The 17,848-nt window shown below is 44.2% G+C and overlaps 1 protein-coding gene across 2 annotated transcripts in view; it reads left to right on the plus strand.

Annotated features, from left to right (window-relative positions):
• Positions 1-17,848, plus strand: part of LOC115207274 (poly(rC)-binding protein 4-like) — a 48,581-nt gene that overhangs the window by 10,785 nt on the left and 19,948 nt on the right. For both annotated transcript variants that reach the window (XM_029774254.1, XM_029774255.1), the window contains exons 2-7: positions 535-666; positions 3,365-3,493; positions 4,703-4,777; positions 6,120-6,191; positions 13,476-13,517; positions 14,013-14,097. In XM_029774254.1, the coding sequence (XP_029630114.1) occupies positions 535-666; positions 3,365-3,493; positions 4,703-4,777; positions 6,120-6,191; positions 13,476-13,517; positions 14,013-14,097 (535 nt within the window). The remainder of the gene's footprint in view (positions 1-534; positions 667-3,364; positions 3,494-4,702; positions 4,778-6,119; positions 6,192-13,475; positions 13,518-14,012; positions 14,098-17,848) is intronic.

Raw genomic sequence — 17,848 nt, forward strand, 5'->3', positions numbered from 1 at the left:
CCTGGTTAAATAATAAAAATGTGATGATGTAGGGCTAGTGTAAAGGGAAAGCCATGAATACAAACTCTAGAGATTTCATTGTTCAGGTCACATGGGATGATCAGGAAAACCTCATCCACGAGTCACCCTCTTAAGGGAATGGTGTTTCTAAAGGTGAATAGATTTGACCAGCAGTGTAAATATTGTCTGGGATCTACATAGGAACGGACAAGAGGTTCTGTTCTGTTCCATCAGCCTTTCTTTCTATTGACCGGCAGGTTCCAGGACCGTTGACGTGCAAACTAAACTCTAAATGTCACAGGTGGTGTTAATACTAGTATAGGAATGGTATTTACATGACTAGCCCTCATCTTGACCAGCATTTACCCATGTAGCCCTACTAAACCCCTGGTTGTAGCGTCACTGTGCTATGTGGTTCTTTTTACCTTAGTTGAATACTCTAAGAATAAGTCACTCTGGCTAAGAGTTTCTGCTAAATTACTAAAAGTTTTAAGGGTCAGGCCTTCTACAACCAATCAGCTTTGTTCTCTCTAGGACCTTTCAACTCTGGTAGCCAATGGCACGGTCACCAGCAAGCCTCCCGTCACCCTACGATTGGTCATTCCTGCCAGCCAATGTGGCTCTCTCATCGGGAAGGGCGGCTCCAAGATCAAGGAGATCAGAGAGGTGAGTGTTTCTCTTTACCAATCGCTTCAACATCTGTCCTCTCCTAGTCTCCTCCCCTTCGTCTGCACTGATTGGAAAAGACTTGACCTGTGAAAATAATATGGTGGCTCACTATCAGTTCCTTCAGTACAGTACATTAAAGGAAAGCATGCGAGGTGTGGGCAGAGTCTGTTCAAAGTCTGATTCATGTGATACAGTTTATTATTTATCTGTGTGTCAGAAAAATGACAGGTGGATTTTTCCCATTTGACAGGTGGAAACAATATGGTGGAAGCTCATCATTAAAGGGGAAAGGGAGATACCTAGTCAGTTGTCCAACTTAATGTATTCAACTGAAATGTGTCTTCCACTTTTAACCCCCAACACCTCTGAATCAGAGAGGTGCGGGGAGCTGCCATAATCGACATCCACAGCGCCCGGGAAACAGTAGATTAACAGCCTTGCTCAGAACGACAGATTTTTACCTCGTCAGCTCGGGGATTTGATCCAGCAACCTTTCCGGTTACTGGCCTCAACGCTTTAACCACTAGGCTACCTGCCGCCCCATTAGGATGGCTTTCACCTGGTCGGTTATTTCAGATCAGAGCAACGGATGAGAAGAGCCGAGGAGGAACCTGACTACTGTTTTTATCCTTCTTGTACTTCAGTACATATGACTAAACGGTTTTTCCTGATCTTATCACTCAGCACGTTTAATATATGTTCTGTTTAGGATAGGAATGGATGGAGGACCTGATTGGGAGTCCCACAGGGCGGCGCACAATTAGCCCACAGGCCGTCATTGTGAATAAGAGTGTGTTCTTAACTGACTTGCCTAGTTCAATAAAGATTAAATAAAGGTTCAATAAAGGTTAAATAAATCAAAATAAATCACTGTACATGTGTACGTACTACACAGAGATCTCCAACAAAACATTGTATTACTTTTAATACCTGCAAACAGCAAATAAACTCCTTGAACTCTTTGAACTCTTTGAACTCTTTAACCTCTCTGGGGTATGTGGGACGCTAGACAAATTTCTCAAACATACAAGTATTATATCCCATTTTAAAGAAACACTTCTCGTTAATCCAACCACATTGTCCGATTTCAAAAAGGCTTTACGGCGAAAGCATAACATTAGATTCTGTTAGGACAGCGCCTAGACAAGAAAAACCACACAACCATTTTCCAAGCAAGGAGAGGTGTCACAAAAAACAGAAATACAGCTAAAATTAATCACTAACCTTTGATGATCTTCATCAGATGGCACTCATAGGACTCAATGTTACACAATACATGTATGTTTTGCTCGACAAAGTTCATATTTATATCCAAAAACCCCATTTTACATTGGCGCGTGATGTTCAGAAATGTTTTGCCTCCCAAAACCTCCGGTGAATGAGCACATCAATTTACAGAAATACTCATCATAAATGTTGATAAAATATTCAACTGTTATTCAAAGAATTATAGATACACTCCTCCTTAATGCAACCGCTGTGTCAGATTTCAAAAAAGCCTTACGGCGAAAGCAAATTTTGCAATAATCTGAGTACAGCGCTCAGATATCAAAACAAGCCATACAGATACACGCCATTTTGGAGTCAACAGAAATGACAAAAATGACATTATAAATATTCACTAACCTTTGATGATCTTCATCGGAATGCACTCCCAGGCATCCCAGTTACAGAATAAATGTTTGTTTTGTTCGATAAAGTTCATCTTTATATCCAAATACCTCCATTTTGTTTGCTCATTCAGTCGAGTAATCCAAATCCACTGTGCTCGCGCAGGTAGTTCAGACGAAAAGTCAAAAAAGTTATATTACAGTTCGTAGAAACATGTCAAACGATGTATAGAATCAATCTTTAGGATGTTTTTTATCATAAATCTTCCATAATATTCCAACCGGACGATTCCTTTGTCTTCAGAAATGAAAAGGAACACAGCTAACTCTCACGTGAGTGCGCGCGATTGAGCTCATGTCATTTTCTCAGTCATCTGATTCCAGTGGCTCTTATTCTCTCCCCATTCACAGTAGAAGCATGAAACAACATTCTAAAGACTGTTGACATCTAGTGGAAGACTTAGGGAGTGCAAAATGACCCTGTATACTGGATAGGGAATCGCTTGAAAAACTACAAACCTCAGATTTCCACACTTCCTGGTTGGATTCTTTCTCAGGTTTTTGCCTGCCATATGAGTTCTGTTATACTCACAGACATCATTCAAACAGTTTTAGAAACTTCAGAGTGTTTTCTATCCAAATCTATTAATAATATGCATATCCTACCTTCTGGGCCTGAGTAGCAGGCAGTTTGCTACGGGAACGCTTTTCATCCGGACGTCAAAATACTGCCCCCTACCCCGATGAAGTTAAACTATTTAAACTCTTTGAACTCTTTAAATGATTTAAACTCTTTAAACTATTTAAACTATTTGAACTCTTTGAACTTGAGAGGAGAATTGTTTTTAGACAGTTGAGAAAGTGTCTGTGTCTATTTGTAATTTAAATATGAATTGAAAGGTAAACAATAAGGAGTTAAAATTGTCATGTGTATTTTCTCTTGTAAAGCAGATAAATTACCTGTGTATTTTCACTTTTAAACCAGATAAATGACCTGTGTATTTTCACTTTTAAACCAGAGAAATGACCTGTGTATTTTCACTTTTAAACCAGATAAATGACCTGTGTATTTTCTCATTCAACAGACCACCGGGGCACAAGTACAGGTAGCTGGGGACCTTCTGCCCAACTCCACCGAGAGAGGAGTGACGATATCTGGAACCCAAGACGGCGTCATCCAGTGTGTCAAACTCATATGCACTGTCATTCTCGAGGTACAACTCGGCTGCGTTCTCAAACACTTCATCCCGGAAGTGTGCATTTAGCAGATATCAGTGTTGTTTTATTTGTATGGCTCATTGGTCATTACCAGCCATGGTAAGAGATGGAAGGTCATAATTGATTTAAAGATGGTCTTCAGAAATTAATTAATTATTACTTTTTTCCCCCCCATTCTAACAGTTCAAATGAATAGTAACTGAATGCCTCGATGCCTGTCTGCCTGCTTTATATAGCAAGCCACGGCCACGTGACTCACTGTCTGTAGGAGCGAACCATTTTGATGAATGGGGTGGTGTACCTAATAAACTACCCACTTGGTGTATATGTTGTTGTTTTTTAACACAAGTGCAAACTTCAAGGAGTAGGCTATTTCAAGAGTTGGTCTGATGGTGCCCTTTGATGTCATGTCTGTTTGTCTATCTGTTTGTCTGTAATGCAATATCTAAAACGTATAACCTCTTATCTGCAAGACTTAAGAAGTAGCTTACCATAGCGAGTAGAGAACTTATGAGGATTAACCTAAATGCTAAAACAGAGAAATCAAAGGATTTAGTAACTCATTGTTATTCCACCTTAATCTCTGCTGGGGGAAAAAAAATATGCTGACGCTATCCAAGCATGTAGCTGTGGAATCAAAGATAGATATATCTAAGTTTTCTGAATACTGTTGTGTTTTTTTTTTTCAAATGTATTTATAAAGCCCTTCTTTACATCAGCTGATGTCTCAAAGTGCTGTACAGAAACCCAGCTTAAAACCCCAAACAGCAAGCAATGCAGGTGTAGAAGCACGGTGGCTAGGAAAAACTCCCCTAGAAAGGCACGGAACCTAGGAAGAAACCTAGAGAGGGATCAGGCTCTGAGGGGTGGCCAGTCCTCTTCTGGCTGTGCAGGGTGGAGATTATAACAGTACTTCGCCTTCAAAGGGAGCCTGTATTGACCATATTGATATATATTTAGGCCCTCAGACCTGAGTTCAAATTCTATCTGGCACTCCGGCCAGGCTAAAGGAAATGTTCAAAGTATGTAGAAGTGTTTTGAAACCAACGTCTGTCGGCGCCAACCTTCTGCAACTCGTCTATCCTTTTAGGCTGCACAACTATATTTGATTGCGTGTTTTATGCCCTCAATTGTGCTGTGATGTTTTACTAAAAAGCTACCTTGAGTTTTAATACAGTTTTTAATGTTGGTTGTCTTGTATCTAGTCACCTCCGAAAGGAGCCACTATTCCGTATCGACCCGGCCCCTCCCCAGGAACAGTCATGATCGCTGGGAACCAGGTGAGGATCAGAACACTGTAACATAACACAACACAAGGTAGAAAAGTATAGCGTCACATCAACCTTAACATCACATACAGTAACAGGTGAGAGAATCAGACCTACGGAGGGGGAGGGACACTCAAAATGTCCGCCAGTCCATAACATCATTGACCTGAATGGAGAATTTTTTTTTCTATTCTAGGGATTTTTTTAAAATTATTTCTATGTCCGGGACCACCTCACAATATCCAGCTGTACTACTCGGGTCTCCACACCATTTTGCAATATTGATTTGTATATATTTGAAGTATTTCAGGTTCGATTAGCCAAGGAATAGTCCTAAACCCAAGTATTTAAAATATCTGAATCGCATATTCAACCCTAGTCTGTATTCATTCACTGGATTTGTTTTATTGTTTATTTAACTTTGATTTAATTAGGCAAGTCAGTCAAGAACACATTCTTATTTACAATGACTGCCTAACCAGGCCAAACCCGCCCTTATCTCATACCCCACACACACACACACACACACACACACACACACACACACACACACACATTAACACATACACACACTAACACACATACATTAACACATACACACACACACACACACACACACACACACATACATTAACACACACACACACATACATTAACACACACACACACACACACACACACATTAACACATACACACACTAACACACACTAACACACATACATTAACACATACACACACACACACACACACACACACACACATACATTAACACACACACACACTAACACACACACACACACACACAATAATATCAAGATCAATGGTCTTCATGAATATTCATCATTTCCTGCCTGGGTTCAAGAGCTGCAATTCCAGAGCAGAAAATACATTAATTGCAATGAAGTGGAATGGCACCCTATTCCCTACATAGTGCACTACTTTTGGCCAGAGTCCTATGGGCCCTTGTTGAAAGTAGTGTACTAGATAGGGAATAAGGTGCCTTAGTTGATGCTCGCGGCCTGTGACTGTGATTCCCTATATCAGTGTAGTAATGCAATAAAAAAAAAATCATTTTTAAAAGATCAGATAAATGTTAAATCTCTGACGTTGATGAGGAAAGAGGATCTGAATGGCATGATGATGATACTGTAGGGATACTGGACAGCATACCTTGAGTTGGGTTGTTAGGTACATTTACTGTCATTCTCTCTAACCCCTGGTCTCTTTACTTAGTTATGTAGGGGGGGGGGGGGGGGGGGGCAGGTTGTTGATGTCTGTAACATCCTACAGTTTGGACTGTACCAAGTCTAACCCCTGGTCTGTCTGTCTGTCTGTCTGTCTCTGTGCTTGAAGGTGTTTGAGACATCTGACTACGGGTCACATCCTCTCTTCCATGTGGCCCAGGGAGGGCTGGATTTACAACAAGTGAGTATGATGATGAGTTGATTTAAAAAAATATATATATATTATTGTAAATTTAAACCTTTATTTAACCAGGCAAGTCAGTGAAGAACACATTCTTATTTTCAATGACGTCCCTACCGGGGAACAGTGGGTTAACTGCCTTGTTCAGGGGCAGAACGACAGATTCCTCACTTCCTCACTTTGAGCACCTGGAAAAGTCCTGTCCATGACTACTGCAGTATAACGTCTCTATGTACACCTCGGACCAGGTAGTCAGTCAGTCACCTTGGACCAGGTAGACAGTCAGTCACCTTGGACCAGGTAGTCAGTCAGTCACCTCGGACCAGGTAGACAGTCAGTCACCTTGGACCAGGTAGACAGTCAGCCACCTTGGACCAGGTAGACAGTCAGCCACCTTGGACCAGGTAGACAGTCAGCCACCTTGGACCAGGTAGACAGTCAGCCACCTTGGACCAGGTAGACAGTCAGCCACCTTGGACCAGGTAGACAGTCAGTCACCTTGGACCAGGTAGTCAGTCAGCCACCTTGGACCAGGTAGTCAGTCAGTCACCTTGGACCAGGTAGACAGTCAGCCACCTTGGACCAGGTAGACAGTCAGTCACCTTGGACCAGGTAGACAGTCAGTCAGTCACCTTGGAGCAGGTAGACAGACAGTCAGCCACCTTGGAGCAGGTAGACAGTCTGTCACCTCGGACCAGGTAGTCAGTCAGTCACCTTGGACCAGGTAGACAGTCAGTCAGTCACCTTGGACCAGGTAGACAGTCAGTCAGTCACCTTGGACCAGGTAGACAGTCAGTCACCTTGGACCAGGTAGACAGTCAGTCACCTTGGACCAGGTAGTCAGTCAGTCACCTTGGACCAGGTAGACAGTCAGTCAGTCACCTTGGACCAGGTAGACAGTCAGTCACCTTGGACCAGGTAGACAGTCAGTCACCTTGGACCAGGTAGACAGTCAGTCACCTTGGACCAGGTAGACAGTCAGTCAGTCACCTTGGACCAGGTAGACAGTCAGTCAGTCACCTTGGACCAGGTAGACAGTCAGTCACCTTGGACCAGGTAGACAGTCAGTCACCTTGGACCAGGTAGTCAGTCAGTCACCTTGGAGCAGGTAGACAGACAGTCAGCCACCTTGGACCAGGTAGACAGTCAGTCAGTCACCTTGGACCAGGTAGACAGTCAGTCAGTCACCTTGGACCAGGTAGACAGTCAGTCACCTTGACCAGGTAGACAGTCAGTCAGTCACCTTGTAGTGTTGGGGTGAGAATAGAAGTGAGAAATAAATATATGGAGAGAACTGACCCTGGATATAGAACTGACCCTGGATATAGAACTGACCCTGGATATAGAACTGACCCTGGATATAGAACTGACCCTGGATATAGAACTGACCCTGTTTATAGAACTGACCCTGTTTATAGAACTGACCCTGGATATAGAACTGACCCTGGATATAGAACTGACCCTGGATATAGAACTGACCCTGGATATAGAACTGACCCTGGATATAGAACTGACCCTGGATATAGAACTGACCCTGGATATAGAACTGACCCTGGATATAGAACTGACCCTGGATATAGAACTGACCCTGTTTATATAACTGACCCTGGATATAGAACTGACCCTGGATATAGAACTGACCCTGTTTATAGAACTGACCCTGTTCATAGAACTGACCCTGGATATAGAACTGACCCTGGATATAGAACAGACCCTGGATATAGAACTGACCCTGGATATAGAACTGACCCTGTTTATAGAACTGACCCTGGATATAGAACTGACCCTGGATATAGAACTGACCCTGGATATAGAACTGACCCTGTTTATAGAACTGACCCTGGATATAGAACTGACCCTGTTTATAGAACTGACCCTGGATATAGAACTGACCCTGGATATAGAACTGACCCTGGATATAGAACTGACCCTGGATATAGAACTGACCCTGGATATAGAACTGACCCTGTTTATAGAACTGACCCTGGATATAGAACTGACCCTGGATATAGAACTGACCCTGGATATAGAACTGACCCTGTTTATAGAACTGACCCTGGATATAGAACAGACCCTGTTTATAGAACTGACCCTGTTTATAGAACTGACCCTGTTTATAGAACTGACCCTGGATATAGAACTGACCCTGGATATAGAACTGACCCTGGATATAGAACTGACCCTGTTTATAGAACTGACCCTGGATATAGAACTGACCCTGGATATAGAACTGACCCTGTTTATAGAACTGACCCTGTTTATAGAACTGACCCTGTTTATAGAACTGACCCTGGATATAGAACTGACCCTGGATATAGAACTGACCCTGGATATAGAACTGACCCTGTTTATAGAACTGACCCTGGATATAGAACTGACCCTGTTTATAGAACTGACCCTGGATATAGAACTGACCCTGGATATAGAACTGACCCTGGATATAGAACTGACCCTGGATATAGAACTGACCCTGGATATAGAACTGACCCTGTTTATAGAACTGACCCTGGATATAGAACTGACCCTGGATATAGAACTGACCCTGGATATAGAACTGACCCTGTTTATAGAACTGACCCTGGATATAGAACTGACCCTGTTTATAGAACTGACCCTGTTTATAGAACTGACCCTGTTTATAGAACTGACCCTGGATATAGAACTGACCCTGGATATAGAACTGACCCTGGATATAGAACTGACCCTGTTTATAGAACTGACCCTGGATATAGAACTGACCCTGGATATAGAACTGACCCTGTTTATAGAACTGACCCTGTTTATAGAACTGACCCTGTTTATAGAACTGACCCTGGATATAGAACTGACCCTGGATATAGAACTGACCCTGTTTATAGAACTGACCCTGGATATAGAACTGCTGACCATGGATATAGAACTGACCCTGGATATAGAACTGACCCTGGATATAGAACTGACCCTGGATATAGAACTGACCCTGTTTATAGAACTGACCCTGGATATAGAACTGACCCTGTTTATAGAACTGACCCTGGATATAGAACTGACCCTGGATATAGAACTGACCCTGTTTATAGAACTGACCCTGTTTATAGAACTGACCCTGTTCATAGAACTGACCCTGGATATAGAACTGACCCTGGATATAGAACTGACCCTGGATATAGAACTGACCCTGTTTATAGAACTGACCCTGGATATAGAACTGACCCTGGATATAGAACTGACCCTGTTTATAGAACTGACCCTGGATATAGAACTGACCCTGTTTATAGAACTGACCCTGGATATAGAACTGACCCTGGATATAGAACTGACCCTGTTTATAGAACTGACCCTGGATATAGAACTGACCCTGTTTATAGAACTGACCCTGGATATAGAACTGACCCTGTTTATAGAACTGACCCTGGATATAGAACTGACCCTGGATATAGAACTGACCCTGGATATAGAACAGACACTCTTATTTCTTGTTTTTTTATTATAGATTGTTTTATTAGTTATACTATTATAGCTAGCAATACTGTACTAGTTTGATATATTTTATTATAGATAGTTTTATTAGTTATACTATTATAACTAGCTATACTGTACTAGTTTGATATTCATTACTGCTCTGTTGGTTAGAGCCTTCAAGCTAAGCATTTCACTGTACTTGTGCATTTGACAATACAACTTGCTCTTGAACTGAACATACACACACAACCACATGCAAGAATGTGTACTAACCATACACACACACACACACACCACACACACACACACACACACACACACACAACCACACACACACACACACACACACACACACACACACACACACACAACCACACACACACACACACACACACACACACACACACACACACACACACACACACACACACACACACACACACACACACACACACACACACACACACACACACACACACACCACACACACACACAATAGAACCAGGCCAAGTCTCCCTTGTTGTCCCAGAGTGTATTAACAACCCCAGTGTCCTCTGTTGTCTGCTGCCAACATTATCACTGTGGAGATAAACAGGGATGGTGTCACAGAAAGTAGACAGGGAGAGAGAGAGATCCAGAGAGGGAGAGAGGGGGGGTAGAGAGACAGATGACTGAGAGAGATCCTGAGAGGGAGAGAGGGGGGGTAGAGAGAGAGATCCAGAGAGGGAGAGAGGGGGGGGGTAGAGAGAGAGAGACGACAAAGAGAGATGACTGAGAGAGATCCTGAGAGGGAGGGGGGGTAGAGAGAGAGAGAGACAGAGAGAGACGAGAGAGAGAGCCAGAGACAGAGAGTGGGGGGTAGGGGGTAGACAGAGAGAGACGAGAGAGAGAGATGAGAGAGGGGGGGTAGAGAGAGAGAGATGAGAGAGAGAGCCAGAGACAGAGAGTGGGGGGTAGGGGGGTAGACAGAGAGAGACGAGAGAGAGAGAGGGGGGGTAGAGAGAGAGACAGAGAGAGATGAGACAGGGGGGGGGGTAGAGAGAGAGATGAGATAGAGAGCCAGAGAGTGGGGGTAGGGGGGTAGAGAGAGTATTATCTACTTCACTAGCTTTGGCAATGTTAACATATGTTTCCCCATGCCAATAAAGCCCTTGAATTGAATTGAAATTGAGAGAGCCAGAGAGAGAGCCAGAGAGAGAGAGAGACGAGAGAGAGAGAGAGAGAGAGAGAGCCAGCGAGAGAGCCAGGGGGGGGGGGAGAGAAAGGGATTATTATATCTGTGAGTGTAATGTTTACTGTTCATTTTTATTGTTTATTTCACTTTGGTGAAATTATCTACTTCACTAGCTTTGGCAATGTTTACATATGTTTCCCCATGCCAATAAAACTCTTGAATTGAGAGACACTGCGGCAGCCTTGTGACCAGGCCGTTGTAAGTGATCACTGGGTGAAACTCAAAACTACTACTTCTGTCACCCAGCCAGCCAAGAGTGTGTGGTGCGTCAATGATAACGCACCGCCAGTTCCTCTGCTAAGCCAATATCACTGACCTCAACCCAGAGTCTCTCAGAGCGTTCACAGTCAACCCACTGACACCCCTATCAGACCACAGCAAAATCACAGTGTACTTGAACAGAGCAATACTCAATCATGATATTAAGAAATGCTATAGATGGAAGGAAAGTAGTGTGGAAACCTAACAGAAAACAATTAGGCAACGACAAATTCAATCCCTTTTAGACAACTTCCTGGACAAAACGTTCCACTGTAATAGTGAAGGTGTAAACCTGGCAGTAGAAAACCTAAACATTATACCTAACTTCTCAGCTTCCCTATTAAATATAAAAATGTCAAACAGAAAACCGAAGAATGAACAACAACGACAAATGGTTTGATGAAGAATGCCCCCCCCCCAAATGGTTTGATGAAGAATGCCCCCCCCCCAAATGGTTTGATGAAGAATGCCCCCCCCAAATGGTTTGATGTAGAATACCCCCCCCCCAAATGGTTTGATGAAGAATGCCCCCCCCAAATGGTTTGATGTAGAATGCCCCCCCCAAATGGTTTGATGTAGAATGGCCCCCCCCAAAATGGTTTGATGTAGAATGCCCCCCCCCAAATGGTTTGATAGAATGCCCCCCCCAAATGGTTTGATGGTAGAATGCCCCCCCCAAATGGTTGGAGTGTAGAATGCCCCCCCCCAAAAGGTTTGATGTAGAATGCCCCCCCCCAAATGGTTTGATGTAGAATGCCCCCCCCCCAAATGGGTTTGATGTAGAATGCCCCCCCCCAAATGGTTTGATGTAGAATGCCCCCCCCCCCAAATGGTTTGATGTAGAATGCCCCCCCCAAATGGTTTGATGTAGAATGCCCCCCCCCAAATGGTTTGATGTAGAATGCCCCCCCCCAATGGTTTGATGAAGAATGCCCCCCCCAAATGGTTTGATGTAGAATGCCTCCCCCAAATGGTTTGATGTAGAATGCCCCACCCCCAAATGGTTTGATGAAGAATGCCCCCCCCAAATGGTTTGATGAAGAATACCCCCCCCAAATGGTTTGATGTAGAATGCCCCCCCCAAATGGTTTGATGTAGAATGCCCCCCCCAAATGGTTTGATGTAGAATGCCCCCCCCCCCAATGGTTTGATGAAGAATGCCCCCCCCCCAAATGGTTTGATGTAGAATGCCCCCCCCAAATGGTTTGATGTAGAATGCCCCCCCCAAATGGTTTGATGAAGAATGCCCCCCCCAATGGTTTGATGAAGAATGCCCCCCCCCCCAAATGGTTTGATGTAGAATGCCCCCCCCCCAAATGGTTTGATGTAGAAGCCCCCCCCCCCAAATGGGTTTGATGTAGAATGCCCCCCCCCCCCCAATGGTTTGATGTAGAATGCCCCCCCCCAATGGTTTGATGAAGAATGCCCCCCCCCCCCAAATGGTTTGATGTAGAATGCCCCCCCCCCAAATGGTTTGATGTAGAATGCCCCCCCCAAATGGTTTGATGAAGAATGTCCCCCCCCCAAATGGTTTGATGTAGAATGCCCCCCCCCCCCCCCCCCCCAAATGGTTTGAGGAGAGGGGGAAGGGGGAGGGGAGAGTCATAACGTGTTATGACCATATAATGACAGGTTATAATCGTGTCATGAGGTGCTACCGAAATGGTAAAGTAAAAAAGTTACTCCCCCAGCAGTGTCTCACACACAAACACACACACACACACACACACACACACACACACACACACACACACACACACACACACACACACACACACACACACACACACACACACACACACACACACACACACACACACACACACACCACACACACACACACACGTAGAGCCTCTTCTAAAGCCCCAGGGCTCCCTCTCACCTTTAGTAGAGGAGCTGCATTTGTATCCTTACTTCCTGGTACATAAAACCACTTCCTCCTATTAGCCTGAACAGCAGAACGCTGCGTCAACTCTACGTTCCTGTATTGGGTGTAATTTCAACAGTCAGACCTGCTAGGGTTTCTGCTGCAAAAGTGGTTAAAATCCTGATATAAGTCTTATATAAGGAGGCTGGTGAGAACAACAAGCGCGGACACACACACACACACACACACACGCTCCCTTTCTCTCTCTCCCTCAGCAGCCGTGTCATTGAACTGTTGTCTTTGATGCTGATAGTGGATTTGAAGTGTTATTTCTAAACCTCTCTGAGAGGCTACCAACGTCTCCCTTGAAAAATAGCTCTTTTGATCTCAATGGCACTATATCTGGGGAAGTAAACCACGACGGAGAGAATAGGAGTTGATTACATTTTTCTGAAACATTTCTTGTTCTTCCTCGTTTCAGATGTACGCTGTACAGAACCAATATGGCATTCCACATTCAGAGGTATGTACAGTAATCACGCTGTGAAATATGCTGAAATTAGTAAATTAACTCTAAAACGTTTCCTAGTCAAGGTTAATTCTGAACTGTAAAACGTTTCCTAGTCAAGGTTAATTCTGAACTGTAAAACGTTTCCTAGTCAAGATTAATTCTGTATCGTATTCATGACTGCTGTGTGTTATTTCTTCCGTTTTTACCCAAACCATCTGTCTCTGTGTCACTGTGTGTCACTCTGTCTCTCTCTTTGCCCGTCTGTCTGTCTGTCTGTTTGTCTGACTGTAAAACCTACCCATCTGTCTTCCTGTCTCTCGCTCTCTCTGCCCGCCCGCCCGCCTGCCCGTCTGTCTGTCTGTCTGTCTGTCTGTCTGTCTGTCTTCTGTCTATCTCTCTGTCTTTGTTTCTGTCTGTTTGTCTGACTGTCTACCTACCCATCTGTCCTCTTGTCTCTCTCTCTGCCCGCCCGCCCGTCCGTCTGTCTCCCTCCTGTCTGTGATTCAGTTGGCCAAGCTTCACCAGTTGTCGATGCAGCAGCAAGGCCTGGCCGCCCAGATGAGCCAGCAGCAAGCCAACTCTGTCATGCCTGGTACGTATGAGGGGGGCTTTCTTCGGTCAATAGATGAGGAAGCTGTATTTCCTCATTCCCTGCTCTTCGCCAGATGATCTCCTCGTCATAATGTACATATGTATTGATGATTCATGAACGTATGAATCAGTCAGTCAGCACTGTAGAAGCACAACAAAGATCTATTGAAATGAATAGTTGTGTAGTCTGCTGACTCAACAGAAGGCTAAACAGTAGCTTGTTGTGTAGTCTAGTGACTCAACAGAAGGCTAAACAGTAGCTTGTTGTGTAGTCTAGTGACTCAACAGAAGGCTACAGTAGCTTGTTGTGTAGTCTAGTGACTCAACAGAAGGCTAAACAGTAGCTTGTTGTGTAGTCTAGTGACTCAACAGAAGGCTACAGTAGCTTGTTGTGTAGTCTAGTGACTCAACAGAAGACTAAACAGTAGCTTGTTGTATAGTCTAGTGACTCAACAGAAGGCTAAACAGTAGCTTGTTGTGTAGTCTAGTGACTCAACAGAAGGCTAAACAGTAGCTTGTTGTGTAGTCTATTGACTCAACAGAAGACTAAACAGTAGCTTGTTGTGTAGTCTAGTGACTCAACAGAAGGCTAAACAAATGAATACTTCGCTGTAGAAAGAGTGCCTAATTGACGTGTTTGTTTATACGCTTTAAATTCATAATGGGGTTTATTTACATGCTTTAAATGCATTATTGCAATTCTTCACAAGCTTTCAAATGCAAAATAGGAACACAATGATAGCTTATTCTGTCTTCTGCTAAAACAGGAACAGAGAGAAAATGAGAGAGGAGAGAAGAGATGCAGAGGAAAAATTAATGAGAGGAGACGCAATGAGAGGAAAGGAGGGGAGATGGAGAGATACATGGAAGAGAGAGAAGAAAGAGGAGAGGAGGCAGAGATGGAGAGGAGAGAAGGAAAAAGGAGAGGAGAGAGAGATGGAGAGGAGAGAAAGAAAGAGGAGAGGAGAGAGTATTCTCACTGTGTTATGGATGGGGGGGTTATATTAAGTTGTAGATAAAAAAGTTTATCAGTTCATCATCAATGTTATAGTCTATTAGAAAGCTAAGCTCTACATCCCGTCCTTGCTGAGATGAGAGTAGAAACAGGAGAGTAGAGAGATTAGAGATAGTAGACTCGAAACAGAAGAGTAGAGACGGTAGAGTAGAGACAGACTAGAGACAGGAGAGTAGAGACGTTAGAGTAGAGACAGGAGAGTAGAGATGTTAGAGTAGAGATGGTAGAGTAGAGACAGGAGAGTAGAGACGGTAGAGTAGAGACGGTAGAGTCTCTACTCTACAGGAGAGTAGAGACGGTAGAGTAGAGACAGGAGAGTAGAGACGGTAGAGTAGAGACAGGAGAGTAGAGACGGTAGAGTAGAGACAGGAGAGTAGAGACGGTAGAGTAGAGACAGGAGAGTAGAGACGGTAGAGTAGAGACAGGAGAGTAGAGACGGTAGTCTCTACTCTACAGGAGAGTAGAGACGGTAGAGTAGAGACAGGAGAGTAGAGACGGTAGAGTAGAGACAGGAGAGTAGAAATGGTAGAGTAGAGACAGGAGAGTAGAGACAGGAGAGTAGAGACGGTAGAGTAGAAATGGTAGAGTAGAGACAGGAGAGTGGAGATGGTAGAGTAGAGACAGGAGAGTAGAGAGAGGAGAGTAGAGACGGTAGAGTAGAGACAGGAGAGTAGAGAGAGGAGAGTAGAGACGGTAGAGTAGAGACGGTAGAGTAGAGACGGTAGAGTAGAGACGTTAGAGTAGAGACAGGAGAGTAGAGATGTTAGAGTAGAGATGGTAGAGTAGAGACGGTAGAGTAGAGATGGTAGAGTAGAGACGGTAGAATAGAAATGGTAGAGTAGAGACGGTAGAGTAGAGACGGTAGAGTAGAGACGGTAGAGTAGAGACAGGAGAGTAGAGACAGGAGACTAGAAACAGAAGAGTAGAGACGGTAGAGTAGAGACGGTAGAGTAGAGACGGTAGAGTAGAGACGGTAGAGTAGAGACGGTAGAGTAGAGACGGTAGAGACTGTAGAGTAGAGACGGTAGAGACAGGAGAGTAGAGACATTAGAGACTGTAGAGTAGAAACGGTAGAGACAGGAGAGTAGAGACATTAGAGACTGTAGAGTAGAGACGGTAAAGTAGAAACAGGAGAGTATAGACATTAGAGACTGTAGAGTAGAGAGAGGAGAGTAGAGATGGTAGAGTAGAGACGGTAGAGTAGAGACGGTAGAGTAGAGACGGTAGAGTAGAGACAGGAGAGTAGAGAGAGGAGAGTAGAGACGGTAGAGTAGAGACGGTAGAGTAGAGATGGTAGAGTAGAGACGTTAGAGTAGAGACAGGAGAGTAGAGATGTTAGAGTAGAGATGGTAGAGTAGAGACGGTAGAGTAGAGACAGGAGAGTAGAGACGGTAGAGTCTCTACTCTACAGGAGAGTAGAGACGGTAGAGTAGAAATGGTAGAGTAGAGACGGTAGAGTAGAGATGGTAGAGTAGAGACAGGAGAGTAGAGACAGGAGAGTAGAGACAGGAGAGTAGAGACGGTAGAGTAGAAATGGTAGAGTAGAGACAGGAGAGTGGAGAGAGGAGAGTAGAGACGGTAGAGTAGAAATGGTAGAGTAGAGACAGGAGAGTAGAGATGGTAGAGTAGAAATGGTAGAGTAGAGACAGGAGAGTGGAGATGGTAGAGTAGAGACGGTAGAGTAGAAATGGTAGAGTAGAGACAGGAGAGTAGAGATGGTAGAGTAGAGACAGGAGAGTGGAGATGGTAGAGTAGAGACAGGAGAGTAGAGACGGGAGAGTGGAGATGGTAGAGTAGAGACAGGAGAGTAGAGAGAGGAGAGTAGAGACGGTAGAGTAGAGACGGTAGAGTAGAGACGTTAGAGTAGAGATGTTAGAGTAGAGATGTTAGAGTAGAGATGGTAGAGTAGAGACGGTAGAGTAGAGACAGGAGAGTAGAGACGGTAGAGTAGAAATGGTAGAGACGGTAGAGTAGAGACAGGAGAGTAGAAACAGAAGAGTAGAGACGGTAGAGACAGGAGAGTAGAGACAGAGACTGTAGAGTAGAGACTGTAGAGACAGGAGAGTAGAGACATTAGAGACTGTAGAGTAGAGACGGTAGAGTAGAAACAGGAGAGTATAGACATTAGAGACTGTAGAGTAGAGAGAGGAGAGTAGAGATGGTAGAGTAGAGACGGTAGAGTAGAGACGGTAGAGTAGAGACGGTAGAGTAGAGACAGGAGAGTATAGACATTAGAGACTGTAGAGTAGAGAGAGGAGAGTAGAGATGGTAGAGTAGAGACGGTAGAGTAGAGACGGTAGAGTAGAGACGGTAGAGTAGAAACAGGAGAGTATAGACATTAGAGACTGTAGAGTAGAGAGAGGAGAGTAGAGATGGTAGAGTAGAGACAGGAGAGTAGAGACAGGAGAGTAGAAACAGGAGAGTAGAAACGGTAAAGTAGAGACATTAGAGACGGTAGAGTAGAGACAGGAGAGTAGAGACAGGAGAGTAGAGACAGGAGAGTAGAGACAGTAGAGTAGAGACATTAGAGACTGTAGAGTAGAGACGGTAGAGTAGAGACAGGAGAGTAGAGACAGGAGAGTAGAGACAGGAGAGTAGAGACAGGAGAGTAGAGACATTAGAGACTGTAGAGTAGAGACATTAGAGACTGTAGAGTAGAGACGGTAGAGTAGAGACAGGAGAGTAGAGACAGGAGAGTAGAGACAGGAGAGTAGAGACGGTAGAGTAGAGACAGGAG

This window comes from Salmo trutta, chromosome 14 (assembly GCF_901001165.1).
Source record: "Salmo trutta chromosome 14, fSalTru1.1, whole genome shotgun sequence".
Classification (NCBI taxonomy): Eukaryota; Metazoa; Chordata; class Actinopteri; order Salmoniformes; family Salmonidae; genus Salmo; species Salmo trutta.